Raw genomic sequence first — 20,062 nt, forward strand, 5'->3', positions numbered from 1 at the left:
CACTCAGGGCACGTCCTAATCTGTATTTAAAGCAAAAAGCCACCATGTTTGGCCTTCAAAACATCTAAATGTGTTCCTTTAAGAGCAGAGCGGTATTTTGGGAATAGCCTGCAACTGCATTCCTCCGGTATTACAGCGTGTGTGTAAGACCGAGGAATATGTCTTTATTATTTTCTGATGCTCATTTCTAAGTTTCTTTGACTAACCCATAACGCTGTTGCCAAGAAAATAAAAAAGCATAAGTTTTGGAAACCTGTCTGTGCTTATATGATTTCTGTTGCAATTGGAGCAACCAGACTCCTTCACCCAGACTCAACGCGTTACAACGGCTTGTATCTAAACAGTAGCCAACCAAGAAAGTCATTGTTCACTGTCTTCCTCCTTCCTTTCATAACTATTTCTCTCGGGAGTTTATCTTTTGGCATCGTCGTGCCTTTAAAAAAAGGTGTTTTTTCTCCCGATGCCGTGCAGCTCAGAACACAGGTGAGGTGCGTTTTTTCGTTTCCGTTCGGAAATTTCATTGGCCTAATGTTATGGGGTTCAGTTTTTTGGCTTGAAGTTTGTGAAATCGGGAAAAATTTTTTATAAATTACCCGCTTCGTTGTTTAAACCGCGGGGTTCAAAACGTGGGAAAAAAGTAGCGGCTTATAGTCCAGAAAATACGGTATACTATTACTCTAAAGAATTTCTGTCAATCTGGTTCATTTCAGGCCAAAACTTCGCTCGGCTCGGCCCTGTGTTTTATTCATAAATCCCTCAAAAACTCATGAAGGATGTTTTAGACAAGCTTTCTGAGATGTTCAATGGAATTTCACATGACAGACAAAAATCAATATCAACCAGCACTCCAAATAAAAAGATGGAGCGAATATTTTTAAGAGTGAGAAACGTGCAGAACGAAATGCTAACATCCAGGATTGAAGATTAGAACTCGGCTAGCATTCATGTGCCGTGATTTGAACCACATCTCACATATATACACATGTATTTATATAAAAAAGAGTAAGCGTGGGAAAAATCAACACGTTTTGAGCTCGGAAACAAGCAATAGCTATTCACGTTTTCGAAAAATATTGTTTTTCAACAAGGCAATGCCACATGCGTTTATTTTTTCCTCTCTTGAATTCTGCTCCAACAGCTTTGCTTCACAGCTCCTGGACTGAAAGCGAGTCCCATGTGAAGCCCGGATCACTACAGCGAAGCGATCGTTTGATAACAGGAGCAGTATTGCTGGCTTGCTGTGGGCAAAAGAAATGCTAAATGAGTAAAATAGAAAAACCCCAGAGTCTCTTGTGCGTCAAACGTAGACACCGAATCAAAATGGTGTATCCATCTGACTGCCTTTGGCTCCAGCGATAACGACTCCATAACTGCTCTCCTGCCAGTGCATCCAAATCAGTCGTACCTCTTTCTGGACCTGAGAGACCCACACATATGTTCACATACATATTTACACGGGGAAAACCTCTTTTGAATACAGACACAGTTTCATTATATATATATATAATATGCAATATTATGTGTAACAACAAATTGCTAGTCTATAAATGTCAGACCAGACCAGTCTCCCAGGATACCAGATTATCACACACACACACACACACACACACACACACACACACACACACACACACACACTATTAGGATATACTAATAATAAACTCCACCACAAAAAAATATCTAATCACTAAACGTTTGTTTTACTGCTGTGCCAAGTCTCATATCAAGCACTAAAATCGGCCATGACACACACATCCGGCAAATAAAACGGTCCGAGTGGAAACATAGCAAAAGTTCAGTTTGGTTCCGTTCCGTTTAAAACACCATAATTACTTTAAAACATTTACAAGAAGATTTTGTCTTTATGCTCTATGTTGAGTTTGGTTTCACTAATAATAAACATACATTTGCATAAAGCGTTCATATGCTGATTAGAGTATTAAAAACTTTAAGGTAGATTTAGAACAGATAAATACGTGTGATTAAGTTGCTGAGAAAACACTCACCTCTTGATTGAGGAAACAGTACAGAATTGCTACCATGAGGCCCTTAATAAAAAAAACAGTGACAAATAAACATTGTAAAGACATTTAATACACAATATGTAAATATTGCCTTTTACTTAAAAAATAAATTAATTAATTAATTAAAAATTAAAAAAATCAATTTTCTCAAAGTAAACGTGTCAAATATGCAAAGATCTCAAATCAATAATCCACAGACATTTGCACCACTTTAACCGTTTAGCAGAAACTCTCTATTGGACATAATAGAGTAATTATACTCTATAAACGCCTTTCATTTGTGAAATTATGTAATTACCCGAAGACCTTCATTGCTAGGAAATATTCCCCCAAGAAAGAGCAATTCATAAAAATATGTATTGTGTATGGGCAAATATTTGTGGACACCAATGTGGACGACCTTGTGTTCCTTTTTGGACATGCCTTTCCACATTTGGTCCCCATTTGCTGTTAAACCTCCATTCTTCTGGAAAGATGTTTCACTGGATTCTAAAGAGTGGTCATGGAGATTTGTGTGAGATTTTAGTAAAGTCAGGTCAACTGTAAACTTCGAGAATCCTTTGAAACGTGACAACAGGGACATTTAATAAAATATTCGTCCTGCTGAACTTTCAATCCGCTTCAGTAAATAAAATGATCTTCCCGCCGTCTTACTGCTTCCAAATCAATAAATCACACAGTCGTTCCCGTCTGAGTCGCGTCTGAGTCGCGTCTGAGTCGCATCTGCACAAATCTTAAACTCCTCTCTGCCGTTTGATGACTGCTTTCTCTCTCTCTTATTTTCGCTCATGAACGGAAATTCATATTTAGTTTGCACTTATTCGTATATTGAACACTAATCATCATTATCATAATTATATGTGGTAAAAGTGGCATCGGATCTGAATTTCCAGCTTAAACAAAAAGATGAAAAGAAAAATCTTCGGGCCTTGTTTTCATCACATTTCATGTTGTGAATTAACGTCCTATTATATGCTATTATTGAAAATTAAACTGGCTTCAGACTGTCAGATTCGTGTTCTATAAATCAGACTTTCGAGTGCAACTGCTGCATAAAGAGTAATAAGCAAAAATGAACTATGATTGCAGTCTGTAAAATTAAGCTGTTTTAGAGTTTTAACATTTGTTTCTTTTCCATATATATGTACATTCCTTGTACATTCATCAGGCGGAAGAAAGTGCCGGAAACCGAAGTGCAAATAACAAAGGTTTTAATGAACAACAAATGGCAGAAAACGGCAAACCAAACATAAACTCCAGGTTAGACTAAACCTGGTGAACGCGATGAGGAGCGAGTTCGTAGAACTTAACAGTCCCGCAAACAATATTAATCCAAACCAGAACCGTAATGTCTGTAGCTTGGGTAGTCCGACAAGGTTCTTCAGCCGAAACTGTAGAACGGACAATGAGTTGGTGGGGGAACAGAGGTTATATAGGGTGGTGGTTGATGAGTGCCAGGTGCAGGTGGTTAGTAGGTAGGAGAGCTACTTGGAGTGATAGGTGGATTTGGTGAAGGTGTGGCTGGTGGATTCCTGACAACATTACAGCACAGTTAAATATCCGGAAGCTGGGGTCAGCCATGTTACAGCACCCCTGAATCACAAATGGTTAAGGGCCTTGCGCAAGTGCCCCAAGAGTGCCAGCTTTACAATACTTGGGCTTGAAACCCCTTGAATTTCTGATCAGTAACCCAGAGCCTTAACTACAGAGCTATCATTTCCTATATTTAGTGGTTCATCCTCAAATTGAACTAGAACCCTTGAACTAAGAGACCCAAACCTGTTCCAGCATAACAAAGACCCTATGCACAAAGCCAGCTTCATGAAGATCTGCTTCACATGGTTTTGCAATGGAAGCTCGCAACCCCACTGAACACCTTTGGAATGAATTGGAACGACCCACCCTCCAGCCCTCCTCACCTACACCCTTGTGGCTGAATGAATCTTCACAAGCACACTCCAAAATCTAGTGGAACATTTTCCCAGAACAGTGCAGGTCTTATAAGTCGCAAATGGGGACTAAATGTGGAATAGGATGCTCTAAAAGCATTATGAATCTTACGTCCAGGTGTGGATGGATTTAAAGTTAGTTTGTGTATAAATAAAATCTAAAATTGGACTAAAATCAAAAATTCACTGTACTGAATATAAACTATTATGGAGTGATGTGTTTTGTTCTGCTTGCATCCCGGTTGCTGCTTAGCAGGTTACACTAAGCCTTGCACTTTTTGCTACAAAGGTTTCTACACGCCACTGTGCTAAAACATCTAATAGGTTAAAGCCGCTGCATGCGCTGTCTGGCTTGTAGTAATTACCTGCTCGTTCTGAAATATTTCTCAGAAAAACAGCGCATTTTTTGCGGGTGGGTTTATTATTGCTCTCAGGGAGAATAAAGTGAGGAAACGGGCAGCCGTGGGAATTTAGAACGGTGGCACGTTGTAGCAGGGACGCGGTGCACTTCAAGCTCAGGGTGAGAAAATGTGTTATACACTCGTCTGAGTCTTTTAATAAAAGGCCCGAACACTGAATTCAACATGTTAACATCAAACATGTTCTTTGAGTAAGAACATGTTAAAACTCTGTGGCAACTTGGTGCTTATTGATTTGGAGAAACTTCACAGGTTTATGTGAATAATGAAATGATGCAGTGCTGTTGTGAGTCCAAATTAAATATAAATATATATACACACGCATGTAGTTTTATAAGACATATGCATGTTCTTTTTGTTTCTATGCAACAAACGATGTAATTTAACCAAACAAACATCTATTAACGTCCAGATGTTCCACACTCTCCGCATCCGGACAGTTTGTTTCTCCAAACTTCTTCTTCTTCTTTTGGCTTCTCCCATTAGGGGGCGCCACAGCGGATCATCCGTCTCCATACCCCCCCTGTCCTCTACATCTGCCTTTTTCACCCCAACCACCTGCATGTCTTCCCTCACCACATTCATAAACCTCCTCCTTGGTCTTCCTCTTTTCCTCCTTCCAGGTGTCTCCATCCTCAGCATTCTCTTACTGATATAACCCATGTCCCTCCTCTGCACATGTCCAAACCATCTCAATCGAGCTTCCCTCACCAAACATTTAGCTGAAATACTTTGCCTCTGATAATATTCCATGATGGATATCACTCCAGACGACGAGTTTACAGAGCTCCGTATGCTTCCGCAGTCCAGACGGAATGGTAGCCAAGTTGGTTCTGTATTGCTCTTACTTTTTGGAATAAGTCTCGCAAAAAACCTCAAACTATTGATCTTCCAGCTCTAAGATGGACAGTGGGGGTGAGGCAGTCTGCTAACATCTTCTCTCCTGTTTACCGTCTTACACGAGTTCTTCTATTTAGTCCAGAAGTGTCACAGAGTCCACAGAACTTCCACCATCGAGTTCTTGTGTGTTTTTGTGTTTTATGATACCTAATTTCTTGCATATAAAAAAGGCAAAAAGGCTTTGTCTCAAAACCATTGGTGTGTCCAAACGTTTTATAGGAACGTGACTTACAATCGTGCCATTGTACGATAATGTAAAGGTGTAAAGGTGAAGTGATAGTGTGTATGATGAGTACCTGAAATGAGCCGAGGCACAGCTCTAAACACAGACGCAGGCCGATGTTAGTGTAGTCCGGCATGAAGTTAAACACCACGTAATGGGTCCCAAACAGGGGGATGAGGAGCAGCGTGGACTTCGTCAATCGTCTGGGGAAGAGAGAGAAAAGGTATTAAAAAATAGGCAGAATAACGTCTGAACATATGCAAATGGCAAAAGTTCGCAAAACTGACATGTTGAAACCTTGATGGGAATTGAACGTCCTGTGAAATCTGATCGTCCGAGATTGAAGGACGGCACGGGAGACTAACGGCAGCTCCTTTTTCTCAATTTTGCTCTATATTTAAAAGGGCAGCACGTCTCAAACCGAACAAGTTGTCGCTGGTGACATTTGAGCGGTCGGCCGACATTATGCATTAACCCTTTATTTTACTTATTCTTGCAAAACATTAATAAAACATTATTCTTGTAATTCTCAAATCTGATTGGTCCAGAAGTTAATTATCTTGGTACAAGTGTCTTGTGTGGAGCGAACTCTCCATATAATATAAGAAGTCAACTTCAAACATTTATTTATTTATTTTTTATGTAATATTTACTTCACATTTACGGAGGGAAGTCTCCGGGTTGTCAGCCCTTTGCAACAGTCAATAGGTTTTCCAACATGGGAAAGTCTTCGACATTGTTTTGTTTACTTCAAGAATGAGAAAACTAAATATAACACTACGGCAATGATTGTTTCTTGCTACTGTGGTGTAAGAAGAATGAAACACTCCGACCACTCTGGCATTATATTTCTTACAATATACACAAACGTTTGTGGACACCTGACTACAAGATTGGTATGTGCTGCTTTCTGAGCATCCTATTCCACAATTTGCTGTTATAACATCCTCCAAAGTTCTGGAAAGATAGTTCACACTTGGAGTGTGTACTTGTGAGGCTTGTGTTAGTAAAGTCAGGTGAGAAGGTGAGGAGGCCTGGGCTGCAGTCAGCATTCACATTCATCCCAAATGTGTTCAATAGGGTTTAAGATCTATAGCAGATCTTTCACTCCAACCCATGGTCAAGCATATCTTCATGGAGCTGGATTTTCTTTTAAAAAGAAAATCTACGGCAATCGCAGTCCAGAGACGTCCTATATAAGTGTGTCTCTATAACATTGTAAAAGGTTTGGGGAAGAACCATGAATGGCTGGAAAAGTCCCAATACTTTTGTCCATATAGTGTAGGTACGTCTTTACGTGGGGTGAAGAACACAAATAGGGTTTATGGTGATGTTGAAATGACTGTGCAGAAGTTTTTCAATCACTTCGCAACAGTTGTGTGTTTGAACATCCCATTCCACATGGAGTCGCCATTTGCGAATATAAAAACCTTCACTCTTCTGGGAAGATGTTCAACCAGATTTTAGAGTTTGCTTTTGGGGTTTTGTGTTTATTCAGCCACAATAGGTTTGGGAAAAGGGTTAAATAGTGCTGAGGTGGATACCAAGACACTGGAAAGTAATTACTCCATTTTGCACCTGCGAAAAGTCTGTCAGTTTTATCGATGGTGTTACAATCGAGCAATAGGAATATTGTTCTGAAAGTGCTGGCTATCCATCAAAACCCAACGTGTAAAGCGGTTTCGTAGACTCGGAGCACGAACCGGATGTCATGTCGAGTCAAAGGTTTGTGACAAAAGTCATTGTATTCATCTTTTGTTACTTTTGACAGGGAATTAACCCACTTTATCGCTCTCTTACTCGCACACACAAACCCGTCTCTATGAATCTGATAGCTCAATCTATCAGCTCTACATATAGAAAAAAAGAAAGAAAAAAGGATCCGTCTCTTTCCTCTGATGAAATCACACAATTATTCATTGGTCTTTCAGTAATAGGAATTCAAAAGCTTTTGTCTTGGTCATGTATCAAGCCTGATTGCCCCCTGCCCTCTATACATCCTGCAGGTTTTATTCAGCATGATTACTCCCTATTCAAATAAGGCATCGCTACAATCTCATCGAAAAGAACCATCTTTTAGATTTTAAGCGTCCAACATGATGGAATAATACACATCGTCCAAGAGAGACGCATCGTGTTTGACCTATACGGTAAACGGAGAGAAAAGCATGACCACGCTGACGTCAAATCCATATCCAGCTGTGGGAAAAAATGGTCGGATTTGCTGTGTGGATCCATTAGAGGTAAATGTGATGTTAGGGAGAAAAAAACACTTCAAATCCATTTATAAAAGCTTTCATATTGCTGTTGTTTTTTTTTATATATATATTTGTATCATTATTTATTTATTTGCCCACACTTTATTAAAAGCTATCAGAAATTAAATTTTTTTTAGGTTTTGGTTTGAACTCTTAGACTGATATAAATGTAATACTTCAGCAAGACTGTAATTCAGTTTGATTAAAAAAAAATAGATAGAAAATGTGTTTAAAAACTATGTTTCTTTCAAATGTTCATAAAATGAAATTTGCTCAAAACACTGCAATGGAAGAAATGAACATGTAAAACAACATTTGATTGAACATTATACAGGAGGTTTTTTTTTTTAATGACTAAAACATCAACTTCTAAAATCTTATTTTCTGCTTTCAATGGTCTCGGTTTGTCCATAATGGAGACTGGTGATCTTGGAGACGGAGAACGCAAGTTCACAAGGGTGCGAATGCGAAAATTATTTAAAGAATCGCAATCTGAAAAAAAAAAGCCCAATAAAGCAAACACTCACCGAACATTGGATTTTTCTTTTTACAAGTTTTATCTTCCTGCTTTAATTAAACACTATCTGCCCATGTATACCTACATTTTTGTGAACCAAGATTTGAGAACCAAATCTACAAGTCTTTAATTATGGTTTCTCATGAAATATTTGTTTTCCAAGTCAAGTCAAGTCAAGTTTATTTCTATTGCGCTTTTCACAACAGACATTGTCTCAAAGCAGCTTTACAGAATTTAACAGTAAAGGTGAACGATGTGTATTTATCCCTGATGAGCAGCCGTGGAGACTGTGGCAAGGAAAAACTTCCTTAGATGATATGAGGAAGAAACCTTGAGAGGAACCAGACTCAAAAGGGGAACCCATCCTCATTTTAGTGACATCAAGAGTGTGATTATAGTCTTTAAACAATACAGAACACTGGAGAGTGAGAACTAACATGAGCACTGGATTGTGTGATTATGAGTAATGTTCTTTCTACAGTCTTTTACAGTCATTTGTGGTTATAGAACCAGGAGCTACTGAGCAACTCATAAAATAACTCAAAATTTACGATCATCACAGATCCAATGAACATGTACACCTGCAATTATCAATCAGTTCAATCTTCTATCTAATAATCAGATGCTCGATTAATATGACTACTAAATTTGGGAAACAATCTCATATTTTTAAGATTGAATCCAATATGAATTGAAAACTATGTAAAAGTAAATGAGTGCGTTATAAATCTTTAATCCTGCACTTTAAATCCTAAATCAGGAGAGACTCCAAACCTGTACTGGGACGAGTTGTTGAACTGGATTAGACGCGGGTTCAACTTCTGCACCAGGATCCTAATGATGTTCAGGAACAACAGGAAGTTGATCTGTTAAAAAATATAATAAAAAAATTGGATTCTGTAAAGAAAAGATGTGAGGATTAAAACATTGCAGATGTGCCGTTAGAGGAAAATAAATAATCAATCAAATGGTATAAAATACTGTGAATATTATATGTAATGCATATACATGTGAATGCAAGTTTACCCCTATGGATACAACAATCGGACCCTTGATGATCCACCAGTACGGAGAATCTTCATTAACGTCCCAGCATCTGTAAGAACGAAGACGGTACACTACTTATCAGATCAGATTTCAACATGACACCAGTGTAAAAAAATAAAAGGTTTTGTGTTGTGCTACTAATGATGAAGCTCTAATGGACATCAAGTATATCAAGGTCAAGTTGCTCAAGCAGTTCATTCCTGACTGTGAATAAGAGCAAGGCATTTACTCAGTGTCCTCAAAATACACCCTGGAGACGATCCAGAGGAGGATAAAAACCAGAGGAACTCCTGCAGATGAAAGAGAGAGCAAGAGAGAGAGAGAGAGAGAGAGAGAGAGAGAGAGAGAACATTATCAGTAATCTGTAATGGAGATCATGTAGAGAGGAAATTTGGTCTACTTAATTATTCTTATTTGAAGCATGTGAGAGATAAAGCAAGCAAAAAAACTCCTTCTTAATTAACAGAGGAGGAGGGCAGCAAGGATACGACATGGGCATGACACTCGAAATGACTTTTAATGGAAGCATATTTAAAAAAAATAAATAAACAGGATCATACAATCGAGATCGCAGAATGAACCCCGGCGTTCAGTTTTTGGTTTTGCTCAAACCTGTCATTATTGTGAACCCACGTCGCTAATGACATCACTCGGGATGCAATCGGATTAGAAACACATTATACGGAATGAACAGTGAATGTGTTATAAAGGGATACAAATGCAGATAGGGATAGAGGGCATGTTTTTACGTTTTCGTTACAGAGATCGGCTCTGACGCACACATATTACCGTTAAGCCCCATCTTTCTGAATGTGTAGATTTCAATGGTGGAAGTACACACACCATGTACTTGAGTTAAAGTTGAGGTAGATAAAATATGACTCCAGTAAAATTTTAAGTTTTCCCTTTATTAAATTTACGCTTGAGTAAACGTACAAAGGTATCAAAAGTATTTGCCTTCAAAGTAGGATGATTTATTATGGCTTCAATGTTCCTATTCTAAATTTCGCCACAATAAACTCAGTTTATGTGGAAAAAAACTCAAATGTGACTCTCAGCACACTGATCTATTAATAGAATGATATTAATGAGTCAAACATTACAAATAAGTTCTATTATAATGATCACAAGCACAAAACCTTCTTTTCAACTACTTCCAAAAAATGTGATAGATAAATGTGTAGATTTACATTTACAGCATTCATTTATCCAGATAAATCCCATAATACGTATAATAGTATTAATATGCACACTATTGCAAAACCCCCCCACAGACCACGACCCCCACCCCTCCTCCCTGCCGTCGTCTGTGGAAACTTTGGTTGGAGATGCAAAAAAAAAGGTTGGGGACTGCTACTGGATACCAAATGATTGAGGGGGAAAAAAGCTCCACATGAAATCCTTAATTGGTTTAATTGAGTTGCAGAATAGTCCAGAAATTAGATTCGAATTAGGCTTATCAATGGCTGGAACAAAATTGGAAAAAGACGTTTTGGCGTGAAGTGCCCTGTGACGCTAGAAATTAGTGATGAGAGACGTTAGAAAGAAAATGACCTGCAGGGAGACGAGGCAGGGTTTGGTACAATGAATCAAACCTGAACTGTTGAATCTGTTCAAACTGATTCACATACGGGTCTGTTCAATTCTAATGTATTTCTATAACACTATTTTGCAGTGGACATTGTATCAAAGCAGCTTTACAGTATGTAGGAATTACAGAACAAAACATTTCAATATAAGTGAATTATATGTATTTATCTCAGATGAATACACAGCCTGGGGTTACTAAAAGCTTTGAGAGGAACCGGAGTCAAAAAATGAACCCATCCTCATTTGAGTGTGATTATAACTCAAAAACAATATAAACATTGGAGTGTGTGATTATGTGTCATGTCCTTTCTATGTTCTAATACAGACAGTCGTGGAGCCAGGTGTTCCTGAGCAAAAAATTCGCTCAACATCTGAGTTCGTTTTAGATTCGACACCAACCTCCTCCATGCCAGAGCTTTTTCAGAGTTTAAATTGTAATTATACAAATTACAAATGTGGCTAAAGTCGTTTTCATTTTTTTTCTGGTATGAATTGCTTTATGATGGCAGACGTGCACCCCTGGTGAAACCCAACATGCAGTGGTTAGGATAATGGACTTTTGATTGAAGGTTCATGAGTTTAAACTCCACCTCCACCAAGCTGCCACTTTGGGGCCCTTCAGCAAGGCCCTTAACCCTCATATGCTCAGTTGTATAAATGATAGAACTGGAAGTCGCTCTGGATAAGAGCGTCTGCCAAATGGCGTTAAAAAAAAAATGGCGTCTGCCCAATTGGCTTGTTAATCTTTTTTTTTTTTACTTATTATCATGCTGTGTTACTGTTACACAGCTTTGGTGTGCTACCTTTTCTCAATTTCACACCTAGAGATGATCTCCTTCTCCTTCTTCTTCCCCCTCCTTCGTTTCTCGCTATGGATAAGAGCGAAGAGTGAGAAAGGCACTGGAGTGTTTACTTATAGTGTCACAGTGATATGAGAATTTTGCTGTGTCATGATGCGCTTGAACATTCAGCGTTTGCAGAGGAACACCTTGTGATAGTCCAAAATCAAATAGTAGCAATTAAACATCATGTGATGTGATGGTGGGGCTACATTTTTGTTTTTTTAATCTTTTTTGATGAAAAAACTTCCATAAATGTTAGTGTTAAGCTATAATAAACCTAAAAGGAATTTCCGACCCATGAGTGATTCCTGCACATGATTTTAGAATAAATCCTTCATTTTTATCCCCTTCTATAATCCATTTTCAGTGGGAGGAATAAAAAGAAAAAAGAGCAATCCGCTGAAAAAATTTAAGTACTTTTGGCTCGAGACTGAATCACACCTACAAGATAAGAAACACACTTTTCCTACAGGTCCTATGAGGTATGCGTAGTCACGCCATAGTGGGTATTGAAGAACCGCCTTCCAGACTCGGAGCAGACGCTATTAGCGGAGCAGTGGCGGTGTGTTAAGCGCACTCACCCCAGCCCAGCAGGCAGAAGCCCCAGAGACAACGGCGACTGCGAGCGGAAAGAAGCAGAGAGTTGAGATACACAGCCTCCACCAGCAGCCAGGAGAAATTACTCATCACACAGTAATGACAGAAAACAACAGACGCCTTACAGGCTGCCTGCATAGAGAAAAACAAGCGGGAATTAAAAAACGAGCCAAATTTTAATACGTGAAAGAAGATAAAAGGAAAACAGTTTGAAGAAATGAAGTGGTGGAATCATGCTGTAGTTGAGGGTGGGACGGTGTTAGACGTGGAGCTGAGGGAAATGTTGCACAAATGAGATGAAGCTGATAATACGTCTCAAACTCGGGTGTGTGGGTAACGCAAGCAAGGCATAAAACATAATAGAGGAACGGTGTTACAGATACATTTCAGATACATCTAAAAGTTTTTGATATAAATACTCTGAAGTTTTTAATCTAGTGGTCCCCAACCCCTGGGTGAATAAGTACCGGGCCGCACAGAAAAAATACATAACACATTATTTCCGTTTATTCATTATATGATTCTGAACGCTTTTACTTTGGAAAATGACCGAAGTCTCTCCGCCACATCTGTCTATGACTCACTCTTGATGCAGGTCATGATGCCTCAGTCACATGTCTTACCTCCATCCACTACCTTCTTAAAGGGGCTGCTCCGGACGCTAACACATAACACATTACTGCTAAATTCAAACCCCCAAGCGAGCAAAATGAACAAAAAACAACACAGTGGATTCACGTTTATTATATTTAGAAAATATAACCAGTTATTATGCCGGTCGGATCATTTTATTTTGTTGTATTCATCCACCACACCTTAAAAGGCCGGTCTGTGAAAATATTGTCTGATATTAAACCGGTTCGTGGCGCAAAAAAGGTTGGCTGCTCTAATCAACATGCGCATGGATGAATATTGATGGTTTATGCAAATGTATGTTTATTATAAGTCAAACCAAACTCAAAATAGAGCATGAACACAAAATGTTTTTATGGTGTTATAAATGACGTAAAGGACACCAAACGGAACTTCTATGTTTCCACACGGACTGTTTTAATTGCCGGATGTGCGCATCATGGCGGATTTTGGTGCTTGAATTGAGACTTGGTGCGTCAGCAAAACAAATGTATAGCGATTAAAAATAATATTCGTGGAGTTTATTTTTGGAATACATGAGTGAATAAAGGAAGTCGTGAATAAACGAATGAGAGAGAAACGTAGAATGCAAAAGGGAGGAGCACAGTAACCTTCTCATGACCTCATATATATATGTGTGTGTGTGTGTGTGTGTGTGTGTGTGTGTGTGTGTTCTCTAAACACTTACTGTAGAGAGAGAGCAGTGGTCGGTATCTTCACTGCCGAATAGTACAGCGTCCTTAATGAACACAGATGCTGCTTTCAGGATGAAGCTGACAAACAGCTGGATGTGGATGTAGTTTCTAGCACAGTGCAGCCTCCTTCATGCACATACACACACACACACACACACACACACACACACACACACACACACATGCAATTTAAGTACATGCCTATAGTTTAGAAATGTTGGTGTTGTGTGAAGTTGTACAGTTATAAAAGAGGGTATTTTTTTCAAACTGTATTGTTCCTTAGAAAAACATACAAGAAGATCCGACCAATCAAAGAGCTCTGTGGTAGTATTTGACATTACTTCGTCTGAACGGTTAGATGTCTGCTGTGTCTGCCAGCAAAAGGCCACAGTGTGTTTAGTCTGCACTGAGTAAATTGCAATCACCTACCATAAAAGACTCTCTCCATCACAGCGGTGGTCCCGAGCATCGGCGTAATTAATTTACTCTTTTCAGCCCGCTGCGCGTTATCAGATTTAGCCGTCTGCACTGGCCCGTACCCAAATGACCACATTCGGAATCACAATCAAAGCCCACATTAGATTTGCTTTTAGCACCGAGCTCATGGGGAAACGGATAAAAGGTTTTCGCGACATGAGAATAAAACCTTCGAGAATCAGAGTTTCGGACAAACATTCGCATTACTAGATTGCTGTGGGGAAATAAGAAGTACCTGAAGATCAGCAGGACTAGGACAGCAACGGACAGCGAGATCAGAGAGGTGCCGTAGCCGATGGAGTAGATCAGTCTGACTGTGGAGAAGTACGATTCCTGACACACACATAAACCAACAATTATACACCAGATCATTTATTCAGAATGAGAGAGCTGATATAGCGATACACAATCATACTGTAATGCATCAGGACCGACTCGGGACTCATTGGGCAATTAAAAAAATGGAGAACTTTAATGTGAGCATGCGGTCAAATGGAAAAGCCGTGCATCCTCAATATTTTACTATTAGCCAAGACAAAGACATGATGAAGAAATCACCATTTTTGGTCACTTTGCCAATTTTGAATCTATAACGTCGTCTTTAACACTAATGTAACTTTAAAAAAGGCTTTAAACTCCGCCCACTCTGGATAATCACCATACATTCCCATTTATTATCCCTGAAAAATTTCATTATTCTCTCTAAATATTAGTTTGTGCATTTATGTACATATTATTAAGTTTCTTTATAAACCATATACCTCAAATTTACTGGATTCTATTTCTTTAATTCGGGACGATTCTAAATTATAGTTACATTTATGCATATAAAATGACAAAAAATTCTTTAAAAAAAACATCTGTAGTTTTCCTCATGAGAGGATTCTCACATTTGAAATAAACAATATAATTCGAACATTGGTAAACGTCAAGCCTTTTAGAGTCATGTATAAAGTATGCAAATGTATGCGTATTTAATGGCACGAAACCTCATTTGCATAAACCAACGTTACTTGTTTAAACACACATAAAAACCTTATGAGCAGCCCACTCGCAAATCTGTATTACCAAAATGGGGTCTAACAAACAAACTATTTCATTTTTCTGTTTATTATAATTTTATTTAATAATTTGTGCCTATAAAAATACATTTGCATTAAATAAATTTGCATTGAATTATAATATAAAAAAGTATCATTTAAATATAATATTTAAAAAATATATATTTTTTATTGTTCAAAAAATTTAAACTGTTGTAAAATGTTGATCACAAATATTAATAATAATAAACTGCTTTAATAAAAAAACGACAAGCAATTTTATGTTTTGCATTTCTTGCTCCTAACCGTGCTGAAATTGAACCGAACCGTGACTTAAAAACCGTGCTATGCACCGAACCGTGAATATTGTGAAAAAATATAAATATAATAAAAATATATACACACACACCATTTATATTCATCACTTATATGGTCAATCTGAATACTTAATTCTGATTGGCTGGATGGTTCAAATCATACAGGTAGCTTGCAGTTAGTTTAATTCGCAATCTCAATCAATATCTGGCCTAAAAACAGTCATAACCGTAGTAACATGCAGTCACAGTTATATATATATATATATATATATTAGGGATGGTACGATTCAGTGATCCACGTCGGTGCATTGGCATAAAAGTTAACAATGTGATGCATCGATTGAATAAAGTGTGCATTGGATGCAAGTTGGCATTTGTAGGCTGCTCCATATATTACATAATGTATTGAATCGTAGCATTTGCATCGGCCTCAGTGAGACACACCCCTATATATATATATATATATATATATATATATGGTTGTTTGTTTGTTTTTAGTAAACACTGCACTGACCTCTGGGACGTCACCGTCGATGCTGCAGGCCTCATGGTATGGAGGAAACGGATGTGACCAGCCCAGACTGGTGCAGTTACGACTCACTGTTCCTACCATAATGCAATACATAATGCAGGAAATATTGCGATTATTAAAATCAAACAGAAACCTGACTGAACATGTGTCTCTAGAAATGTAATGAACAACTGGGTGGTGTGTGAACTGTTTCATTCCTCTCATACATCAGGAACTTTATTTATTAAAGAATAGCACATCAGACCATGTTCTGTTCTCACGTTTTACCTCTGAGTGTTGCAAAGAATTGACACTGGACTTTTCCTTTCCAGAAAGTTTCACCATATCAATGATTATATTGTCCAACACATTAAATAGAAAATTAATCAACACCTTCTGACCATGTGGATTTGAGAATTGATTCATTCTATGCATATTTTAGCATTCAAATAATGTCATATTGTAATATTTATTTACCCAGCATATTTTTCGTTCACACACACACACACACACACACACACACACACACACACACACACCCTGCTGAATTTCATTTACGGAGAAGTCACCCTGCACCCCGGAAAGTTCAAAACAATTCGGCCTTCAATCAGCGCCACAGCTCTTCAATCTAACATGTTATCAGATGTAGAAATTGAATGTGTAATAGAGCATCTTGTTTATGGGGAGTCACTGGAGGGTCCAAGCTTATTGACACAGGGGGCACTGGCCCTTCTCAGAGCCCACCCACCTGACAGGCAGGTAATCTTGTTTAGTTTAGAGTAGAGGTGAACTCCTGATGTGTTTCTTTGAGAGGTGAGGGTTCTGCCTACACCGAGTGGAAGTGTTGACTTTAATTATTAAAAAAAAAATATTACAAGCATATTGTCTTACAGCAGAAGAAGTGAAGAAGGTGGTGTGGAGGAAATGATTATATAATAAACATCTTAGACAGACAGAGAGAGAGAGAAAGAAAGAGAGAAACAAGGAGCGAGTGATAAAGAGAGGAAGAGAGAAACAAAGAGCAAGTGATAGAAAGAAAGAGAGAGCGAGAAGGGGATATGGAGCAAAAGAGGAAAAGAGATGAGAGAGAGAAGAGAGAAAGAGAAGAAGAGTAATAAAAACAGACAGATAGAGAGAAAGGGAAGTAGATGAAAGACAGGCAAACAGAAATAGGGGATGAAGGGGAGGGAGGAAGAGATATAGGAAACAGACTGACATACAAATGGAGAGAGAGAAAGAGATAGTGAGAAAGAGAAAAAGAGATACAGAAACAGACAGACAGCAGACAGACAGAGAGACATAGAGGGAGGAATAGAGAGAGAATGAGACAGGAGAGAGAAACAAAGAGAGACATGTGGAGAAACAGACCGAACAGACAAATGGAGAGAAAGAGAGAGAGGAAGAGATAGGAGGAGAAGAAAAGAGATGAGAGAGAGACAGACAAACAGACAGACGGAGACATACTGCAGAGGAAGGAAGTGCGAGGGAGAGAAGAAAAACAGACGGAGAGAAATAGAGAAGGAAAGATAGGGAGAAAGAGTGTGAGAGAAGAACAGAGTACAGAGAGAGAGAGAGAGAGAGAGAGAGAGAGAGAGAGAGAGAGATAGGAAGTGTGTGCATGACATTTGTGTCATTTTATTCCTCTCCAGCTATGATTATTCTTTTTTTTTTCTGAATACCTGCTGGGCTTCTTTAATTGCGTCCTCCGCTCAGCTTCACTGGAGAGGTTGAATGAGAACTCTGCTGAGAACTGAGCTGATTACAGGTGCAATTTAATGTGATTAACAAGTTCTCACTTGAGATTGGCTAGACCACTGAGGATGATGCACGCTGACTGATAGTGAGAGGTGCTTTATTCGTGGTTAGAGCCTTTCACAGTGCGGTTTGCGTCCATCCTTAAATATCCTATGATGGTCCCAAATTTCAGGGATGTACAACATAACACACGTGAATGACTGCGGTTTATATACACTGTATGGCAGACACATGGATGTGATGCTCAGGTGTCCGCATACTTTTGGCCATTTAGTGTACGCCACATTGTTTTGCATAGATACACAATATGGACAAAAGTTTGTGGACACCTGACTATAAGATTGGTACGTAGTCCCCGTTTGTTGTTATAATAACCTCCATTTTTCTGGGAAGATGTGCCCGAAATAGAGAAGCAAAATGTGTCAACTATTGGATCTCCATTTGAAAAAACTTATAAATGTAATCTTTTTGTTGAACCATGATGGCAAATTGACTGTATAATTCTGCTTAAATCTTAACAATTATTTATTTTTCATACTTTCCAGCTAGCTAGAAAATATGGGTACATAAACTGTGTGAAAAATTACAATATCTTCCATTTTTTCACACAGTTCTGAGGGACTTGTGGATTGAACCATCACTGTGTGTGTGTGTGTGTGTGTGTGTGTGTGTGTGTGTGTGTATGTGTGTGAGAGTGTAAATTAAACTAGTCTTGCTGGTGTTTCTATCTTAAGTTCTTATTTTCTCATATCATGCCCAAACATATCTGTGTGGCCATGTTTTTTCCGAACATGGCCTTGGACCAGGTTGCTTCACAGAGAGATGCATGATGGCTTATGATTGGTGATCTGGTTCTATGTAGTGTGCAGTGATCAGTGGTCATGTGTGTGATGATCTGGTTATACACACCAATCAGGCATAACATTATGAGTACCTGCCTAATATTGTGATGGTCCCCTTTTGCTGCCAAAACAGTCATGACCTGTTGCGCATCAACAGCATGAACTTCTTCAGGAATTTGAGCTACAGGAGCTTGTCTGTTGGATCGGACCCCACAAACCAGCCTTCGCTCCTCACGTGTATCAATGAGCCTCGGCCACACAGGACCCTGTCACCGGTTCACCACTGTTCCTTTCTTAGAGCACTTTTGCCAGATACTGACTGCAGACCAGGAACCAGGAGCTGCAGTTTGGGAGATGCTCTCGCTCAAATCCTTACGCTCGGACATTTTTCCTGCTTCTAACATCAACTTTGAGAAGAAAATGTTCACCTGCTGCCTAATAAATAAATCCACCCACTAACAGGTGCCATGATGACGAGATCATCAGTTAATCAATGTTATAATGTGGTAATGTTTTGCCTGTTTGGTTTATGCTACATGAAATAACTGGTGATCTGGTAAAGTGTGATGTGTAGTGATCTGGTTGTGTGTGGTGTGTAGAGTTTATAGTGTGTGTGTTGTACCTGTGTGGTTGCTAAAAAGAGAGAAAACAGCAGGACAGGAAGACTGCACGATTTCTCCAACTGCTGCTCTGGGCCAACACACCACAGAGTCCCATGTTGGGAGGCAACCTACACACACACACACACACACACACACACACACACACACACATACACACACACATACACACACACACACAATTTTAACATAAGATAGCTGTTGTGAAGCAATTTCCTCAAAACACTCCCACAAAGTACTAGAATGCTTGTGCGTTCTGATTTGATAACCAAAGGGCAGAGGAAATACAATCCTACGGCTGATTGATTGGTTCTTTTTTAAGTCCGAGGTGCCACCTAGACCACAATTTCCCCTCTGAGTGGATTATATTTTATTGCCATGCCAACCACTGGAACATCAGGAAATATTATAAAAAATGCTTTGATGTTTAAAAAAAAGCAAAGTGGAAATCGCTCAGACGCCTCTACCGTCTGGCTTCTGAATGTTCTAGACGATTGTAAATTCTGACCTGTCTGCCCTGAAGTGCTGCTGAGGTTCTCATGTTCAGCGATTCCTCTCAGACAGAGCTGCTCTTCTCGTTCCAGCTGGAATATGTATTCGCACTCCGGGTGCAAACTCGCCCAAACCTACAGAGAGAGCGAAACAGAGATAAAGACGGACCATAGACACGGCGCATTCGCAATGAACGGAACTAAAGGCGGAAAATTAAATGGATAAATATGAATTACATTCACTTTCCTTGAAGGCTGCATTGGAGCTAGCCATTGAATTGGGAAACGCATCAGAATGTGAGGCACGTTTTTCCT

General features: G+C 39.0%; 1 protein-coding gene across 3 annotated transcripts in view; it reads right to left on the reverse strand.

Moving 5' to 3' along the window:
• Window positions 1–558: 558 nt before the first annotated feature.
• ghrhrl (growth hormone releasing hormone receptor, like) overlaps window positions 559–20,062 on the reverse strand; it is a 40,229-nt gene continuing 20,725 nt past the window's right edge. Inside the window, exons 2-13 of one of the 3 annotated variants that reach the window (XM_046868952.1) lie at window positions 19,765–19,882; window positions 19,259–19,366; window positions 16,043–16,128; window positions 14,407–14,504; window positions 13,688–13,820; window positions 12,351–12,498; window positions 9,567–9,627; window positions 9,317–9,386; window positions 9,065–9,156; window positions 5,589–5,718; window positions 2,007–2,048; window positions 559–1,417 (exon numbers count right to left, since the gene is read on the reverse strand). In XM_046868952.1, coding sequence (XP_046724908.1) covers window positions 1,316–1,417; window positions 2,007–2,048; window positions 5,589–5,718; window positions 9,065–9,156; window positions 9,317–9,386; window positions 9,567–9,627; window positions 12,351–12,498; window positions 13,688–13,820; window positions 14,407–14,504; window positions 16,043–16,128; window positions 19,259–19,366; window positions 19,765–19,882 — 1,188 coding nt within the window. In that variant the 3' untranslated portion in view covers window positions 559–1,315. Of the gene's footprint in view, window positions 1,418–2,006; window positions 2,049–5,588; window positions 5,719–9,064; window positions 9,157–9,316; window positions 9,387–9,566; window positions 9,628–12,350; window positions 12,499–13,687; window positions 13,821–14,406; window positions 14,505–16,042; window positions 16,135–19,258; window positions 19,367–19,764; window positions 19,883–20,062 lie in introns of all 3 variants that reach the window. The other 2 variants (XM_046868951.1, XM_046868950.1) reach the window with 2 other exon arrangements.

Source organism: Silurus meridionalis, chromosome 16, assembly GCF_014805685.1.
Source record: "Silurus meridionalis isolate SWU-2019-XX chromosome 16, ASM1480568v1, whole genome shotgun sequence".
NCBI lineage: Eukaryota > Metazoa > Chordata > Actinopteri > Siluriformes > Siluridae > Silurus > Silurus meridionalis.